Consider the following 15,541-nt stretch of genomic DNA (forward strand, 5'->3'; position numbering starts at 1 on the left):
TGACCAACAGTTCTTATAGGATAAAATAGCATCCTTTCTTATAGATAACATCAAGAATGTTGTGGTCCTCTTTCAATAAGAGGCATGTCATCTAATATCATGGCAAATTAATGCATGGGGCCAACTGCACAGCCAAATCCATGGCCATATCGATTAGCCTTCAGCAATGTACATGGCTCAGATCTGCAGGTCACACAAAGGACACTTCCTAACTACTTGAATACCTCCCTTCCGAAGTAGTGGATCTAAAGATGACATGGTCTCAAGAGTTTATTAATGATGTTTAATACTGTTTTAATATTTGTATACTTTAAGTTGTACTGAAATGCTTTTAGTTGTGAGCTGCTTTGAGTCTCTGTATGGAGAGAAAAAGGAGTATATATAAAAAATAAACATAACAATACAAATAATAATAGTGTATTGACCACTGTCTTCCTCAGATACATGATTGAGTTTGTACATTTCCTGCCATGTGGCATTTTCAAATACACCCTCAACACTAGAACATGGAGGTACAGCACTTCTCCAATAAGACGCATATAATTTGATATTTATAATATCAAAGGAAGATGGTTCCCAATGCCCAACTATGGACTTGAGAAGCATGACATGCTTCATTCACTCTCAGAAATTCTGAATGATAACTTTGGCATCCATCCTTTCTCTCTTAAAACCTGGAGACTGGTTTGCCTCCCTGGATCTCTAGGACGCATACTTACATGTCCAGATCCTCCCTACCATAGACAATATCTGTGCTTCTTGATGAGTCGCCAGCTATACCAATAAAAGGTCCTCCTCTTTAGTCTCTCAACTGCACTGTGATTATTCACTAAAGTGGTGGTGGTGGTTAGGTTTCATCTTCAGACCAAGGTCCAGATTTTTCCTATCTGGACAACTGACTAGCCACAACCACAACAGACAACCCCCACTGACCCATGCTTCTGACATGATTTTTCCTGACACAAGTTGTCCTTCAGCTGAACGTCAAAATATCCTAATTCACCCCCTCCATAACCCTCTTGTTCACTGGAGCCATCCTCAATTCCACCTTTGCACAAGCACTGAATTTGGAATTGTATTGTTGAAGACTTTCATGGCCGGAATCCTCAGAAGATGCTTGCCATAGATGTAGGCGAAACATCAGGAGAGAATGCTTCTAAAACATGGCCATACAACCCGACAAACCTACAACAACCCAATTTTGGAATTGGTCCCAGATTCCAGCAAGGCTTTAATAAGAAATAATGAAAAACATGCAGCATCTCTGCAATCCCTGAAAGGACACCCAACACTCTCCTCTTAGATTTATAATATAAGAAGTTAATGAAAACATGAAGTACCTATTTTTTTTAATAAAGGCTAGTCAGCTAATGCGTTCATAATTATCTGATCCCATTTGATATCTGAAATGTCCTACACATTTTTGTGTGTAGGACTAATATGATACACTGCCTTAATGGGAATTCAGTAAGTCAACCCTTAAGAAAATTCCATTGATTCAACAGTTCTATTATCTTTAGAATTGACAATTTGATTTAGTCAGTGTTGTCTAAACATAGAACCACTGTACCTGTGTTGATCTTCTAGACTGCCTTGCTTGCCTTGATCTGGCTTTTCTTTGGGATTCAGATTCTTCATCCCGAACTGGGGTGAGGTATGACCTGGAGTTAAGATTTATCAGACAGGAATAATGGTTAAATTAAACTTTCTGTGAATATTAGAAAAATTAGAATCTAGGGCTTCCCAATGCAGTCACTGATTGATAAAAAAAGCAACTGACAATTCAATTTGATGGCAGACAAAAACGGTTTTATCACAACAATGTGGTAATGGTGCAACTACAAGATTGCAACCCATGTTTTGCCACACTATACATATAAGTATATTCAAACTTTTTGTATTTTTTATTATCTACGATCTAGTCTAGAAATTTTGTTCCAGCTCTGAAAATGTAAAATATCAGGGGAAGGTGGACCTAATTATTAAATGATCTTATATTATCCCTATGTAGTTAACAAACTCACATGATCAGCTATTGAACTTCCAGTACCAAATAATTTTAAATTTATGTGATTCTATATTAATGTGATTATCAAGTGTTCGGCCAAATTGGGTGATGTAAGGACAACACAATTCAATAATGAAGATGATTTAGATAGTGGACACAAATGCAAATGTGATACTTGTGCAACATATATACAACTTCTTTGAGCACAGGTGAGAATGAATGACAAATTCTGTGCCTGAATTTTAAATGTAACTTGCTTCCCCCCCCCTCCCCCCCAATATCCTCTTGGTATCTGCATATATGTATTATTCAATAAATAGCTTCATCTACCTTATACCAGGTGGAAAAGCTACTGCTATACTACCTTGTAGATTTTTTTTTTAAAATTCAAAACATGATGAATTCTTTACTGACCAGCTTCACACCTTGCCTTTCATATTGAAAGGTAGGATGTGCTCTACCAGTGTGGCACCTTTCATGTATCATCAATCTTAAATAACAGAATTAAGAACTTAGCCTTCATATCAAGCCTGTTCCAGTTCTACAATATCAAATAAATAGGTTTGTGGAATACATTTTCAGTTTCCCACATCTCGTGCAAGAAAGAGGTCAACATGTATATAATATTTTTGATAGAAATCAAGATGGGGGAATTTGCAGATTCATTCCATCTTTAGAATCTTCCCCTTTTCTTCCTATCACCTTTTCTCAGTGAAATCTTTAAGGGAGTGGAGTCTGCATGATATTTTGTTTTTTTGGCAAATCTGTTTACAGTAGGATCACCACTTTTGTAGGTGCTGGAGCTGCAATATTCCTGTGAAAATGGGAAAGTTGTAAAGTTTGCTCCACCAGCCTCCCAATGCAGATGTTACTGAAACATCCAACTAGACAGAGGATTAGGAGGAAAGATAAACTAACTGGGCATGGGAATAAAAACCAGTTGCAAAAAGGACCTTCTGAGAGGCCTTGTTAATTGAGATATGACTGTATTTTCTAACACACTGTGTGTATACTTGCTACTTTCTTTATCCATCTCATAGAACTAATGAAGTCAATTTTTCAAAATACCCCAATAAACAGTTTTTGTCTCAGGGCTCAAGTTGCCATGTTGATTAGGAGGTTTATAAACAATCTAAATTTGTTTAAAAGAATGCTTACAATATATTTCAATATATAACACATAACTGTTGTTCTGTTACAAGCTTTTTGAAAACTGATGTCCACATTTGTAGCTGAGAAACGAGATAAAACAACAAGGAAAAGTAATGACACTTTCCTTCAAACATAAAATCACCTGGGAAGTAAGATGACAGCAGGAAGTTGTCAACAGGAAACAAGCAGGTTTCCACAGGAAAACATATACAGAACATATATGGCAAAGCAAAAGAAAAGGTCATTGTAAGCATTCACAATTTAAAGTGTGACTCTGAAATGTGTGTTTAAAGATATATTATGATTCAACAATGACTGTTTAAAAATGCTTCAACCACTGTAATAGCTAATTGTTTTTTGGGTTTTTTTTTTTTTGCTCAATTAAGAACAAGAAAATCCTCAGTGATCTATAAGACAGTAAGGGCTGGAAATATGGAGCTAACTGAATATGTACAAAATCCTCTATCTGACATTTTTTTAAAAAAAAAATCAAGAGTATCCACAATGGGAAACAGATACTTGTTATTTATAAGCTTCTTATCTCCTCTATCTCTTACACGCACACACACGAAAGAGAGCAAAGCTTTAATGCATTTACCCCTGCATCAGTGCACATTTCATGAACAGGAAATGTGTTCACCTCATACTAACTGATATGCAGAAAAACAAATATTAGTCTCAGAACTTTACACACCTGCGTCTCTCCCTGACCTCTGAAGTTGAGGACACAGTGCCAGAAGTAGTTGTAGTCAAGGTTGTGGTAGTGGTTGCGGTATTTACAACTGATGGCGCAACAGGAACAGTCACTGCTGTGGGAACATTGTCTTTGTCTCTCTCAGTACTATCCTCAGCCCATAAACGATTTGAGGTACTATGGCATCATAGGAGCAACACAAAAAGAGAAAAGGAAATAGCTAAACAACAACAGCACTTTACTAAACAGTGTGATACAAAGGAATGGATTTTTTTAAACACGTGAATTTGAGGTCTATATTATAGAAATGTCTATACAGCTCCAGATGAGCTTTGTTAGAAATGATATGCTTACTAAGCCAGAACTACATTTTATTTTTAAAGTATTGGTTTTACTGCCATGCACAGCTATTATCGTATAGTGCATCTTCATTTTGAGCCAAATTATATACAGACTAATGTAAAGGAAAAATGGAAAAAAATCCAGAACCCAGTACCGTCTACACAAAAAGGCATGCACATACATAAAGCAGACAGTGGGCTCAATTATAAAACACACCAATGCTCTCACCTGCTTGGTATGCCTGCTGTTGATGAACCCGTTGCAACCTTTGTAGCAGAGCTTGCACTAGAAAGCAGGCTTTTTTGAAGACCAGCTGGAGAGGTAACTGTTGTTACGGATGTAACACTTGGAATACTAGAACTAATCAGATCATCTTGTCTTCTACCGAAGGAACCACTGAAAAGTTATTTGAATTATGAAAATAAACACTGTATTTACAAAGTGGTTAAGGTGAGGTTGCTAGTCATATTTACCAAACCCCAATTTCTATCCACCAAATAGCTCCACAAACTACATTTATTCAGACAGCATCCTTACTGGAACTTAATATTCTCCTTTCCACATATAACTACCCAGCTTTGAAACTTAATTTTAAGATGAAAGGTATGTATTTCTGTCTTTTTCATATTATGTTGTTAACTGAAATAGATTTAATTGGCATTGTTACCACTAAATATACATATGTGAAGGTGCAAAATATTATACTGTGACATAAAATTTCCATGAACAAAACCAATCTGGCACTTATGGGCTGCAATCCCCTCCGAGTCAATATTTGGTAGTACTTTTGGCATCAATTACAGCTATTAAGTCTTCTTGGGTTAGTCTCTATCAGCTTTACCTAAATTTTCTGCCCAGCCATGATGGAATTGCTCCAGCTGTCAGGCTGGGTGCAGATCACTAGCAATATGCAAGTTAAAAATCTTGCCATTCTCTGTTGAATCATGGCTGGTCTTTACTGAGTCATTCCAAGATATTCAGGTTCTTTTTCTTTTTTTTCAACCATGCCAAGATGATTTTTTAGATCACCCAACTACTCGAAGATGAACCTCTGGTACAGTCGCAAGTCTCTTGCAGACTGCAATAGGTTTAATGTACTGTGGGAGGCTGTCATGGCTGGAATCACTGGGTTGCTGCAAGTTTTCCGAGCTGCATGGCTATGTTCCAGAAGCTTTCTCTCCTGACGTTTTGCCTGTATCTATGGCAGGCATTCTCAGAGGGATCTCACAACTTCTGAGGATGCCTGGTACAGATGCAGGTGAAATGTCAGTAGAGAAGGCTTCTGGAACATGGCCATATAGCCCGAAAAACTTACAGCAACTCTGCAATATGTTTTCCTCTAGAATTGCCCTTTATTTGGCTCCACCCATTCATCTACCCATCTCTGATCATTTTCCTATTCCCTCTTAAGGAAAAGCAATCACACTTGAATGTGCTGCTTCACTGTGTGGACAGTCCTAGATTTCTCCAAGATATAGAGTTTACAGGTAAGTCCAGAAAGTCCAGTGCTTTCCCCATATGTCTCTCCGATGTCTTTTTGTAAATTTCAGAAGGTCCTCATATTGGTTTTGCCAATGACTTTCTTTCTGCCATCTTTTTTCTACCAAGCCCTACTTTGTGGAATGTGCGCGTGATAGATGTCTCACGCGTGGTTTAGCTCTTCTCACTTGGCAACCACTGTCCACTTCTTTAATTCTTGAATGTCCTCCTTATTTAGTCAATGAGATCTGAAGGACATTTTTCTTCTTACTCAAGTGCATTTGTTCTGCACACAGATGGACTCTATTCAGTTACCCAATTACTCCCATCAAGGAAAAGCTTCAATGATGACTGTACCAGTATATGCTTGCCTAGTAGTAATTTAAAAAGAAAAACAATGAAATGAAACCAACTTTAACAGAAATTGTGTTGGTCCTTACAATGGAAGGAGAAACCCTTTGACACATCTTGGCCTTCATAGATAATCATAAAAAAATTGTTGCTGTTGTCCTTGTTAGATTAACTACACTTTCTGAAAATCAGATGCTGAAGCTGATGTAGCAGCGACTCACGGGACTGGGAAAGAGGCATCTTCTCCCTTTGGCTCTCCCCAAACCCATAGCCATCAGTGAATTTAAGTAACACAAATAGTGATATAGAATACTTTCATTATCAGACAACTGATAAGCTACACCTAACATTCCAGTCAAATAATGTTTTAAAAAAGAAATCTACTTGAAAATGTTTATATTCCTAAAACTACACATACACTAGATAGATAGTTCAATGAAAACAGGTACAATTTTCCTTTACACTTCTGCTATCTACTAATGTTAAAATATAGTCTTCTGATTAAAATTTATTTACCTTCTCTGATAGCTTGTATTTAGTGGTGAAGATCCTTCATTTGATATATTTTTCTTTGCATCTTCTTCCCATTTTCGTCTGGTATAAGAACCACTACCACGTATTAAACTAGCTGATGTATCCCTGTTCTCTTTCTCCTCGATGTCAGATGTACTGGCCAGCCGTCTTGGTATGGTAGGTGCAACATAAGCGAGTCTAGTTGATTTTGTATCTTTCTCCTAAAAACAAACAAATGAACAGGGATGGTTTCAATTTGTGTTTCAGAATAGCTAGTTTAAATTTCAATTATTAGGAAAGACATATAAGGGCCAAACATCATTCCAATTATGATTATGTTTATTCCTGTTATCTTTCATGATTGTAAAGCCTTCCAACTTGATTCAATTAATTTAAGCACAGTGTAACATTAAAATTAGTGCACCATTGAAAAGGAACACATTTCACATTTTTTCATCTATTTTTAATACTTTGGATTAGGATGAAAGTCTATTTTTGTTTTTGTGGTTTTTCAGTGCCAGATTCCCTTGGTTCCCCATCCTGACAGTGAGCAAAGCCAGAACAAAAGCAGGTGGTACTATTTCTTTCTGCCATCTGTTCTTTTTTCTGAATTACAATTGCTCCTCCGCACCCCTTTCTTTCCTGCTCATTTGATTAGCAGGAAAGGGACAAAATGCTGTTAACATAGGCTCAAACTAGTTGGACCTATGTTGGACCCCAGTTTTAGAATGTCTGATTGATGTTAAAATCATTAAGCAATGGTGTTGATGCTGTGCACATTTTACTGTAAAGAAAATCAAACAAAACTTCTAGTATTCAAATAAATATGTAGGTAGTTATCAATTGTGAACTAAATTATACAGAGACCAATCAACATGCTTGGTAATTGTACAGAATTATGCTTCCAAGACAAGGTGTTAGGGAAATCAGAATGTGGCATGTTTCCACTGTTGATACCAAAAAGACACTTATTGCGTTATAATGAAAGTCATAAAAGTCTGGTGTTTATAGTAGCCACACTAAAAAGGTTATCTAATGTGGTAAATGGGGAAAATACACCATTCTTGATTTTTAAGAACTAGTATAAGAACAGAAGGTTACATACAGGTCACTGAAATTTTGCTCCTGATTCCTGAAGTCTCTCACCTGCACATTTCTAAAAACAGCGTGAGCCTCTAAGACTTCATCAAGCTGTAGGCATATCTGTTCAATACTGCCCTCATAGCTTTCAAAGATAGAGACTTTATTCCATAATCTGTGACAATTTAACATTGAGTTCAGTACATTTTAAATGTACACAGTCCTATTCTTAACCCTCCACCAACCATAACTTGGTTATTGTATGTTGTGTGCTTTGAAAAAAAATTACCTTTTCTTTGTTGTCTAATGAAGAGGACAATCTAGGGCTTGAAGCTGAACGCATAACTCCTGTTGAATCCTTCTCTTTCTGAGTTTCTTTGCTAGCTGTAATCTCTGCCAGTGCCCCATAACTGCCAGTCTTTCGAAGACCTAATCTCCATGAAGCAGGAGACTCATCCTTTCTCTCTTCTTCTTTGGGAGAAACCTTAGTTGAACTTGGGAACTGTAAAACACAGGGTTGCTTTTTTGTAAGTCTTGCTCTCCAGGTGTCCTCTGTGCAGTCAAACCTTTGGGAGTGTGCATGCACAGGTCACAATCTTTAAAATCCTAAGACCTTGAAAGGAGTTGCCTTTGCCCTTCTCATTGACATATGCATATGAAACAGGGAGATCCTGTCTTTATTCTCAGTTTTCTTAATGCCATGACTACTCACTAACCAAATAATTTTCAGAAAAAAATGCATTTCTCTGGCAGATAAAGACATCAGGATGTGTAACTGCACAGACGACACTTGGAGAACAGCAGCCACAGCCAAGCAACCCTGTTTTCTCCTTCGTGGTCTTTGTGAAGTCTCACATTTGGAAGTTAATTTGGAAATTAACTCACATTTGGAAATTAATTTGTCTAGCTCCTTCATCCAACACAGATCATAGATGTAGGGAGCACATGATGGGTCTAGACATTGTGCAAGCTCTTCACATTAAATCCTTCCATTACCCTGGATTCATTGCCATATTTAATATTTTTATGTGCAGGCAAACAATGCCAGTCATTAGAAGTTATATCTATTTACCTCACTTAATTTGTAGACTCAACAGTGGCTATTTGTTGTGGATCATGGTTTAAAGTTACGTGATTTCTGTGTGTGCTTCTACATAGCCACTGTAGTGAAATCTTACATAGCTACAAATCTTCCTGCTTAGCTGCCATATGGCCTGTTCAGCAATAGTTAATGCTCTTTTGCAGAGTTGCACTCTGACCCATTAAGCTCAATTCTAGCAAGCCTCTTTAATGAATCCTCTTCAAAATGTGTCAGTTCCCACACTGTGATCTCCCCCAAAAGTATATGTATGAAAAACACTTGATCTCCCACAGGTATTTTCTTTTAATGTACCTCCCAAAGGTCATGTTTCCCAAAAGAGAGGGGCATTGAATAGTTACCAGAGGTAATATGCATGCACAACCCAAACAATTTAAACTGTTGCATGAAGACAGCTGGGCACCTCACTGAGATCAGAATTGTGAAAATAATATCACTATATACAGTCTCAGAGAAAGCACAGAATAACTAGCCTACTACTGCACTTTGTGGCAGTAAAAGACATTGACCCAGTCTCAAATTCTGCACATAAGGGCAAACCATGGCTGCCAAGGAGGTGGGCACAAGCAAACACTGCTCCTGTAAAACACAAGAGTTTCTATATGGTGATATATGCTTCTTCACATCTGAATGCGAAACTACACAAAGGTCACAAAATGATGTTCATCATGTTTATTCTAAAATTCCATGCACCATGGAATATTTCAGAATTTATTTTCTATATATTTGTTTTGTACATCTAGAAAAGGAAGCAAAATCTCACACAATTTCCTTAGCAAGTTAATGACCTCATTTTAAAAATCCCAAATTGGTTAAAATAATAAAAATTTTCAAAGGTTAGCTTTAAACATTACACTATAAACTACACATAGACAATGAGATGCAAAAAAGGCACACTGTTGAAAATCATGCAATTGCAGTGTTAACTTCTGAATTCACTTGTTATTTAGCAGTTGTAAGGGATGGGAAATCACACAGACAAAGCCCTCACCAGAGACTTTTCACCTTTACTGGGCACTAGAACAATCCCAGTTTTACGTAAGCCCTGCCTCCATGATGTAGGATTTACAGAGTCCGCCACAGGCATGATAGGAGGAAGAAAGTCATACTAAAGCCAGTTGCGACAAGACATATAAAAAAGATACAAAAATTGAAAGGAAGTAAACACTAGTCTTTTGTTGTCACTTCAATCCACAAAAGGCACATGTTCACAGAATTAAAAACATATGTATGTGGAAATGTGAATTGAAGGTGGTGCTAACCTACAGGTTTGAAGGAGGAAGTTAAAATGGGATTCAGTTCATTTTTATCATGAACCAATACTACCATATCCAGCCACCAAATGAAAAAAAAAAAAGGGGGGGGGCGACTAAACAAAAATGGAAAGGCAGAATTTAAAAGACATGGGAAGAGCGAGCCAACTGACAGATGCTTGGTTTCATTTTCACACACGCTCCAGGCATCAGCAATCTTAGATTATCAAATTCAAGGGGGGCATGGGCAATTTGAATATGAAATTAATGGAGTGCTGAAGCTTGATTCAGTGCTTGAAAGATGTGAAAAATAATGTTTATGTTGGAACCGAATAGCACAAATCTGTTCAGATACTGCTAATCTTGTTGCCTATCTAGAAAAGAGTAATTTTATGAAATTAGAGAGTCGGTTGTGCAATTCTTCTGTTGCATATTCCTAATGGATTTTCTTTTTAGTACTTTTAAGGCTGCAGATAGGTCACCAAGGCTAAATATGGTAGTAATTTTGTGCAAGTGATAACAATTTTGTACATAAGCCACACTTACCTCTTCTCTGATCTTAATAACTATGCTTTGTTTATCTGCACACAGGACAGAGTAGCTCAGATAACAGCACAATTTGTATCACATCAAGCTAAATGCAGCCACAAACGTACAGGTCTTAACAAAACCACCAGCCAAAATAATTGTGGTAGCAGGACTGATGTTGTTGATGAAAGAATGCCATTTTAGTGAGCTTTTAACTTTTTTTTGTTCTAATGACAGATTGACCACACATCAAAAGGTGTAAACACAAGGAAACTGAAGAAATTAGTCAGTAACTTTCTCTCTGTTGATCAGCCATAGGAAGAAGAGAACCTAGAGCACTTGGCTCTTATTTTTCAGCCACTTTAATCCCATATTTGGAGGAAGTTGGGATATAAATTATTTTCTCTCTTAGCTCGGAATCTTTTGCAGTCAGTGAGAAATGTTAAAACTAGAATCCCCCCCCCCCCAAACTTGTGGAAGCAAGATACACAAAAACAAACTAATAGAACTGAAAGAGCAAGTGAGACTAATAAGTATAACATTTATGACACTGGTATTTGGAAATCCATTTAGACAAAAAAGTAGGATCCAGAGACAAACTAATCTGTCTGATTCAAATTGGCATCTAGTTCAGAAACTCTCCTAGCTAACAATAAAGGCACAAGGAAAACCACTTTGTATATCATAAATCTCAAATTCCCTCAATGACTGAAATAGAGATGTGGTAGGTCTATTCAGGACAGGAACCTAGGCACAGTATGAGAAGATGTCAATGTTGTGCCTCTAAAAAACCTTCTAATGTGCAGATGAGCCGATAATGAGCTTAATGATTCTTTAACACCATAGATAATGCTGAACCTGACATTTCAACATATTTGGCTTTGGTCCTTTCCTGAAAATATTCTACAAACATGAAGTATATGTTCACCATCTCCAAATTCACATCTCGGTACCAGATTTCAAATACTTCCCATGTTTTTTTTCCTTTTGCTGATTCCTTCCTGGATGACATTGTTTTGTCTATAACCTCAAACATGTAACACTGTGAATTTATTGTTCTTCTATCCAATTTTATGTTGTTAAATTTAACCAGCTTGGGTTCTGATGATGAAAGGCCCTTGACTCAACAGATCCTCTCTGCTGAATAATCTCTTTGGTGGAAACAATACTAATTTTAATAGCAAATAGAACCATGGTCATCTTATCCAATACAGTGTTACTAAGAACACATCAGTTCCCTCCTGTTGCAACTTTTGAAGTATTTTCTGGAATATTTGTATCCGTTGAAAGGTATACGTACAAACATCAATTCGGCCACAGTATTGCCAAAGCATCAAATTCTCCTGAATCTTTGCTGTCATCAATAAAAAAAGTATCTTTTTAACTTTAAACGTCTATTGCAAAGGGACCTTAAGTTTGACATAACAGCAATATTATTATAATATTCTCATTCAACATCCTCTCCCCAGGATGAGCCATATTCTTGTCCGTATAATTTTTGAAATTTCCTCTTCAAATACACTACTGATATTGAGCTTAGAATATTTATTTTTTTTGCTCCAGAAAAAAGCAACTTGTTGGACTCACATATCACACTAACACAATTTTTGTTCCTGGTTTATAAATATAATTTCTTATTTGGTTCTATCATTAACAACATGGAAAATGTTTATTAAACTCCAAAAACATTGTTTTTGCAGGACATCCTGCAGCACATTTTGCTATAGTTTTTCAACGAATATCTCATAGTCTCAATCAATTCAACATAGCTTGTGGCAGCCACTAAAACGATGTTTCTGGGAATATAACAACTACTTTCAAAGTAAATACTGAACAATTAAACAGAAATAACACTTTCAAACCAGGAACAGAATTTATTTTGAATTTTGTTATAGTATTATCAATGGGATTGATCTCAAACCTCTTTGATTTGACACATATGCTCTCACTGTCATGTTGTCTATTCTTAATTGGACATGGCTCCCTTTCAGTATTATTAATAATCTCATAACTAGTCTTACTGCCTTTAATACGAGAACATTGATATTGTATTCCTGTCCTTATTGTTCCAACTCACTTGTACCTTTACTTGACCAAAATGAGACCTAACAGGTTAGACTTCCATCCATAGTTATTGTTATCTGTTTCTTTCATGAAAGGTGATATTCTTGTCGACCAACCACTACCTTAGATCCTTTATCAACTATTGTAGAATAGGTATAAAAAGTTCTTCTTTCCTCTTACTGATATCTGATGAGGATATAGTAGTTTCTTGAATGAAAGCATCCCCAGGGTACTACCTGTACAGATGATATTAGCAGACTCATCACCCTGGCCAATTCCACAAAATGTGCTGATTTTGATATCACTAATGATGATATTTCTGTCTTCAATTTCTTTTTCCTCTCCTTTGACAAAGTTAAGTTATCTTTCACAGTGTTGATCTGAGTTCCTAAATGTGTTAAATAAACATAATAACGACTCAGCACCTAGTTGGAGTCAAACAGCACTTTTTGTTATTTATAAAAATTCCATAATTCTTTAAAACTTCTACCATCTGTCTCTCTCTTGTATCTGTTTATAGTTTTGATTTTGATTCCTATTTCACTAGAATGTTTAAATATGGAAAAATCTGCATCCCTTTCTATCTTAGCAACACTATTGAAGGGTTTGATAGTGTTGCTATCAATATTTTCATGAACACCATTGGTACTAATTAAAAGCTGCAAGATTGAGCACCGAATTGGTAGTTAACTTGCTGGTAATTAAATCTGAATTTCTTGTGGTCCTTTAGCACTGGTATATAGAGAGATGTTTTCTTCAAATTTATAGAGATTGTGTAATATACTTCTCACAAGTTCCCCTTTATCGTTTATATTTTGAATCTGAGATACCTCACAAAAACACTGAGGTATCTCAGATTTGACACTGGACAATATGTCCCATTGCTTTTTGGCGCTGCGAAGAATATACAGATAAATAGCTCCCATCTGTTTTAGATCTTGAATTTTCTGTAACTCACAAAAATATTGAGGCATCTGATTCAACACTGCCACTGTGATGAATGATGTCCAGGCAATTAAACAGGAAATCCTGTACTCAGATTGGGGCAAGATAGTGATCACACAATCCACTTAGGTTGGCATCAAAGTAGTTTCAGGATATAGTATAATATATGGTATAGTAATAATACCAGATCCCTGAACATTTCTGGCAGTGGTATATCTATTCCCCTGACTTTTGGTCTACCTAAAATTGAAGTTATATTCTCACTTCTCAACATGCTTTGTAAATCAATCTGTTTGTTTTCCGATCCTAAAGTATTTTCAAAAATTTTAGTTAAGTGAGCTTTTAATTTTTTTTTGTTATTTTTGTTAAGTGATAAAAATAAATACAGCTACTGGACTTGAAAAAAGTAAGCTAGTACAGCTAAAGTGCCATCTCTCAGCTCCATGCTGCTTGCACCTACCCCAAAGACTAGTGTGAGGCAAGTGTTCGAGCTGTACAAAATGAAGCATATACATTTAAACACAGCCTCCTTCCATTCCATATAGATAAGTTATAAAGCACATTATCAGTATCTGCTTTGCATTGTTTCTTTAGCACTTTAAAATGAGGGTATGTATGGCAGCCGACACAGCTGTCCCTGTAAGGAATCTCTTGGGAAAACACAATTTTAAGGATCTTTCCTAAACAAATCATTTCAATATACTTTCTGAGTACTAGTATGACTTGTTTCTATGTAGAACAAATAAATTATACTCTCATTTTGCATACAGGAAAGAGGTTGAAATAGTCCAGAGAATTCATGACAAGGGACTTAAATCCACACCTTCTATCTATAAGACAGGGCTGATTTATGCAAATACATTTGACACATTAAAGCACAATCTTAGAAAGAGTGCTATTCCTTCTCAGAACAACTTAAGGCTTTTTCACTGGCGAGCTGTTTAACCAGATTTAAAAACATTCAAAGAACCATGAAATAACTGTACTAAAAATGGCATAAAATTGACCTTATGGCATTGCTTTCAACAAGGGATATAATGGTAATCCATATATAACTAACCCCTTACACTGTCTAAAATGCAAACAAGATGTATCTTACCTTTTTAATAGGAGATGTAGGTGTTACTTGACCAGTAGGAACAGATGGCGTTGTCACAGCTATAGGAGCAGCTTGCACATTGGTGATATTGGTATTATTTGTTGTAGGTTTATTTTTTTCTGTAAATAAGCCATGGACAGGTTAAGCTAATTTACAATTTCTTTCTGAAAACATCATAAAGGCATCAACTCTCATTTGATCTCAGAAGCTAAGCAGGCTTATTCCTTGCATATGAAAAAATTATAAAATTCATAGGTTCACCAAAAGTCAACATGCAATTTTAGTATTACATACACTACCTGTATCAAACTGCACCCAAAATTATGTGTTTAACAGCACATAAAAATTTTAATTATTGTTCTACTATTAGAAACAACTCTGTATAACTTAAATGTCAAAGAGGAATTACTGGAATACCAAAATTGTATTTTTAACATTTCTAGTCATTACAGCTGCACTCAAAATTATGAGATTATAGTATCCATATTTAAAAATGCAAAGGATGGAAAACATATAAAATGCAATGTATACTGATGACATTATATAAATAAATAGATGTTGAAGAGGATGAAAATGCAGTATCCACTACCAGTGTATAGCCCAACCGCTTTTAAGGTATAGTGTATGGCTCTCTGCTTGTTTCTCGATCTAGTGTAATGAATTAAAGCAGTGGTTCTCAACCTGTGGGTCCTCAGGTGTTTTGGCCTTAACCTCCTAGATATCCTAACAGCTATAAACTGGCTGGAATTTCTGGGAGTTGTTGGCTAAAACATCTGGGGACCCACAGGTTGAATTAAATAATGAAAAAGGGCTTTGAGCATACTTATTAACATGATTATGAGTTCCCTTTCCCATCTGAATATGAGATTATGATTGATGCACTGCACACGGTGTGAAATCTCTTGTTTTTAGAAGTTGCATTAAATAAAGTGCG

General features: G+C 36.2%; 1 protein-coding gene across 6 annotated transcripts in view; it reads right to left on the minus strand.

Annotated features, from left to right (window-relative positions):
• PPP1R12A (protein phosphatase 1 regulatory subunit 12A) overlaps window positions 1-15,541 on the minus strand; it is a 110,528-nt gene that overhangs the window by 26,070 nt on the left and 68,917 nt on the right. For 2 of the 6 annotated variants that reach the window (XM_067469115.1, XM_067469114.1), the window contains exons 9-15: window positions 14,608-14,726; window positions 9,710-9,826; window positions 7,909-8,121; window positions 6,543-6,760; window positions 4,425-4,592; window positions 3,855-4,031; window positions 1,571-1,661 (exon numbers count right to left, since the gene is read on the minus strand). In XM_067469115.1, the coding sequence (XP_067325216.1) occupies window positions 1,571-1,661; window positions 3,855-4,031; window positions 4,425-4,592; window positions 6,543-6,760; window positions 7,909-8,121; window positions 9,710-9,826; window positions 14,608-14,726 (1,103 nt within the window). The remainder of the gene's footprint in view (window positions 1-1,570; window positions 1,662-3,854; window positions 4,032-4,424; window positions 4,593-6,542; window positions 6,761-7,908; window positions 8,122-9,709; window positions 9,827-14,607; window positions 14,727-15,541) is intronic. The other 4 variants (XM_067469116.1, XM_060777402.2, XM_060777401.2 and 1 more) reach the window with 4 other exon arrangements.

The sequence above is a fragment of the Anolis sagrei genome, chromosome 5 (assembly GCF_037176765.1).
Source record: "Anolis sagrei isolate rAnoSag1 chromosome 5, rAnoSag1.mat, whole genome shotgun sequence".
Classification (NCBI taxonomy): domain Eukaryota; kingdom Metazoa; phylum Chordata; class Lepidosauria; order Squamata; family Dactyloidae; genus Anolis; species Anolis sagrei.